At 56.4% G+C, this 3,818-nt stretch overlaps 2 protein-coding genes across 2 annotated transcripts; one reads left to right on the top strand and one right to left on the bottom strand.

Annotated features, from left to right (window-relative positions):
- Positions 1-427: 427 nt before the first annotated feature.
- On the bottom strand, positions 428-1,880 carry GUITHDRAFT_144371 (hypothetical protein; the record flags this gene model as incomplete). The annotated part of the gene is made up of 10 exons (XM_005825186.1): positions 428-541; positions 595-648; positions 700-756; positions 1,030-1,080; positions 1,112-1,180; positions 1,228-1,306; positions 1,357-1,420; positions 1,470-1,587; positions 1,646-1,690; positions 1,836-1,880. 10 exons carry the CDS (start codon positions 1,878-1,880, stop codon positions 428-430), a joined length of 696 nt encoding a protein of 231 aa, XP_005825243.1.
- A 1,384-nt stretch (positions 1,881-3,264) lies between these two features.
- On the top strand, positions 3,265-3,778 carry GUITHDRAFT_144370 (hypothetical protein; the record flags this gene model as incomplete). The annotated part of the gene is made up of 3 exons (XM_005825185.1): positions 3,265-3,543; positions 3,613-3,735; positions 3,776-3,778. 3 exons carry the CDS (start codon positions 3,265-3,267, stop codon positions 3,776-3,778), a joined length of 405 nt encoding a protein of 134 aa, XP_005825242.1.
- Between the last annotated feature and the right edge of the window lie 40 nt (positions 3,779-3,818).

The raw sequence follows: 3,818 nt of genomic DNA, 5'->3' as shown, positions 1-3,818 counted from the left end.
GGATTTTCTGGTTCTGATAGGGGGTAGGGTGCAATATAACACCCCTGCTTAAAAAACAATTGCAAGGATAGACTAGGGTGGGGTAGCTTTGATCACGGGTACAATTGGAAAGACTGTCGGGGAAACTACGACAGCACGATTTGCACCCTAGCTCCTCTTCTTCTTCCTCTTCCTCTTCCTCTTCCTCTTCCTCTTCCTCTTCCTCGACCTCGTCCTCATCCTCGTCCTCGTCCTCGTCCTCGTCCTCGTCCTCGTCCTCGTCCTCGTCCTCGTCCTCGTCGCCCTCTCCACTCCACTATTGTCATCGTGATCGCCTTGATCCTTCCAATCGCAACCTGCCTGTTCATCAACCCGAACCCCCTCCGGACCCTCTCCCTTCCCTGCACCTCCTGACTGTTATTGAAAGTTCATTCAGTGCGTCAAGGAATTATGAGAGGGGCAGCGGGTTGAGATGGCACCCCAGCAGGCCTCGTCCACTCCAGACTTGAGGCCTCAGCGTCAGCTCCGTCGTCCTCGCTTCTCCCTCCCTCATCACGACGACCTGCAGTCAACAGGGTCAGGCGTCCCCGACCCCCCGCAAGCGTCTGCGGGCACCGCCATGTCTCGATCCTTGCTCTCCTGCACCGCCGCTGCAAGGGCTTGCATCCCCTGGGGTGGGAGTCAGCTCCTAGAGGGCCGCAGGAGAGGGAGGAAAGAAACCTGTCTGGAGATGGCAGTCCATTCTACATCCCCGATGGCCAGAACTCTGTCCCCGACCTCCGAGGAAAGTCTCAGATGGAGCAAGCAGGAGCCTAATAAAGGAGGCGGAAGAGGAGGAGGGGGAGGAGGGGGAGGGGGAGGAGGTGGAGGGGGAGGAGGGGGGGGAGGACGAGGAGGAGGAGGACGAGGAGGAGGACGAGGACGAGGACGAGGACGAGAAGGAGGAGTAGAAGGCTGATGATGAGTCGGTGCTGCCGAGACACCCATCCTCTTCACACATTGCCGACACTCGTCCTCCCTCTCAGCTCTACCGTACACCTCTCCACCCACCTGAAGTCCAGCAGTCTGAGCTGGAGAATCCGAGGAGACTTCGTCCACGACCTGCCAGACTGGTCATCCTCTGAAGAAGCACCAGGAGCAGGCGTGAGGGAGGTTTTACAGCGAAGGGACGGAGAGGCTTTTGAGTCTCCAGGACTGGCGCCTGCCAAACAACCCTCAGCCATGACGGTATCGACGAGAGACTTTCACCACCGCAGCATAGCGATGAGACGCCGCTGAGTCGATGGGAGCCGAGTGTCTCGGCGCGATTCTCCCCTCCTTCACTCTCCTGCGATCACGAGTCAAGCTTCCTCCTCCTCCCACCCAACGAGTCCTTACGAATGATGCTCAAACAGGCCTTTCTCGACTTGCTGCATGATCGACTTGTGATCTGTCTGTAGGCCTTGGTGGAGCATCGTCAGGACAGGACCTTCCCCGTGCCATGTCCTCACATGCGATGCGGTTGCGATGTATCCTGGCCGTGTGAACGTCCACGTCAGCGCGGGGAAATCCTTCCTTGTCCACCAATCGACCGTTGAGACCAGGTTTGCCCGGCATGTTGTCCAAGACCTTCATGCAGCGTGAGTCGCGCATCTAGCAACAGACGCAGTAGGAGGAGAAGTTTTACATCGATCAGCTGCGCAATCTCAGACTCGATGGCCCTTGCCTTGTCCTGGTCTTACTTCGTCAGAGTTTGAGAGCAACCGCGTCCCGCTGCAAGAGCATCATGAGACAAGCTCGTCGAGCCCGAGCATTGTCTGCAGCATCCTTCTGCATGCATTGTCTCCATCCTCGGCATCGCCTGCCATGGCGCTCACCTGCAGCGCAAAAAGCTTCTGCAGCTCCTCCTCGTCGTTCGCCATGCTTGTGCTACCACATCCCCCCTCAGTCCATTGCAATCAACTCAGTGCCCTGCTCAGTGCCGCAGTGTCAGTGCCGGCCCACTGCCTATCGCCGGGGCCGTGCCGGGGTGCTCACTGAGTCAGTAGGGGCCGTGGCCAGCCTGGAACACTGATCTCCTTAGCTGCGACAGTTATTAGCCTTGAATCGAAGGACAATCAGAATAGTCGAGGGGAGTGAGTTCACCCGAGTCGCGCCGCCCGGCGGCCGGCCCGCCGGGCACGGGAAAAAAGAAATTTGTGTAAAAGCTTTTTTTTATACAACAAAGACATTTTTGTTTGTTCTATCTGGTTTGCTTTGAAAGACTTTTTTGCGAATTTGATGGGGAAGGAAACGAATGGTTGATCAGAAGACGAGGACGAGGACGAGGACGAGGACGAGGACGAGTGAGGAGGATGAGGACGAGGACGAGGACGAGTGAGGACGAGGAGGACGAGGAGGACGAGGAGGACGAGGAGGACGAGGATGAGGATGAGAAGGCTATAAGAAAGAAGAGTGAGGGTGTTGTCAGGAGGCAAAGGGAGGGAAGGTAGGGAGAACTCTGAGTAGGCAAGGAAAGAGCGTCATTATCATCACGATAACAGCAGCGATGGCGATGAGGATCAGAGATTCTGATGATGCTGCTTCAGAGCGTTGTGGCTCCATCGTTCTGGAGTGATGGACAGTCAGTTGTCGAAGATCCTTGAGAAGAGGAGGCAGCAGGTTGAAGAGACTTCATCTGCCAACAAGACGACGAGCGAAGCTGGTTGACTGGATCATCACAAATCTTTCATGCTGCCGTATGATTGTTCTGCAGGGATTGATGTCGAAACCACTGAGATTACCAGGGCAAAGACGTCGAGGGCGTCAAGGTGGGCCTTGTTGTGTTCAACAAATGCTGATCACCGTGTTGTCAACTAGAAACAACAGGGCCGGCAAAACTGCAAAGATCAAGAATAATCCCTTCAAGGCACCAGCCGGCCGTCCTGATCATCTGGCAGCACCTGCCCACACAACCACAAGAAGTAAAGCGCCGGAATCGGCGAGCGCCATGAGCTCAACTTCTTCATCTGTCCTCAAAGTGCGAACCTGCTACCTTCCCGCTCAATCATACTCCTCTTTTCCCTGCCACACCTCCCCTGTCCTGTCCCTCCTCTGACCTGCTTCTCCTCCAAAGACGTCCTCCTCCTCGCCCTCCTCTTCCTCCACCTCGTCGTCCTCTTCTTCGTCCTCTTCGTCCTCAGACCTCCTTCTGCTCTGACCTTTTGCTCTGACCTTCTCCTGCTCTGACTTCGTGCTATCAAGGCATCAGCAGCAGGGGGGAGGCCACCGTCAGCTCGGAGCGGGCTGAGCTCCGCAACGATCGAGATGAAGTCCATCTCCTCCAACAAGAGCCCTCTAAGGGACGAGATCATCTCCTTCAGCCTTCCCCAGGACAACCAAGACCCCTCCCGAGCGTCAGTCTCGGGTGTCTGGACTTTCAACGACTTTCACTCCCAGTCAGGGTCCCGCAGCTTCGCTCCGTCCCACTCCCACCTGTCCTCCAGCGAGATCGAGGAGGCTCCCCGTTCTGTATCGCAGGCCTCGGGCCCGAACGAGTTGGTGTCGTTTGTGGGGGAGCATGCGATGAGGGACAAGTATGTTGCGGTGAGAACGAACTGTCTTGTTGGGTCAATTGCGGCCTTCAAGGTCGAGCACTGACATGCTGGTTGCAAGTACGAGTGCGAGGAGGTGCAGCAGGAGGAGGGGACCTCGTTCTTCCAGCGGCTGAGTCTCTTCAAGAAGGAGTTCCTGGAGAACTGGGAGACTTATACCAGCAAGACATGCCTGCTGATGATGGTGTGGGGTTCTTTCTTGGCTGTTGGACTCGTTGCTGCAGTGATTGTCACCTTGAAGACAAAGAAGAAATCCCCCAGCACCGG

The sequence above is a fragment of the Guillardia theta genome (genome assembly GCF_000315625.1).
Source record: "Guillardia theta CCMP2712 unplaced genomic scaffold GUITHscaffold_86, whole genome shotgun sequence".
NCBI lineage: Eukaryota > Cryptophyceae > Pyrenomonadales > Geminigeraceae > Guillardia > Guillardia theta.
This window is presented reverse-complemented; position numbering and strand designations above follow the sequence as displayed.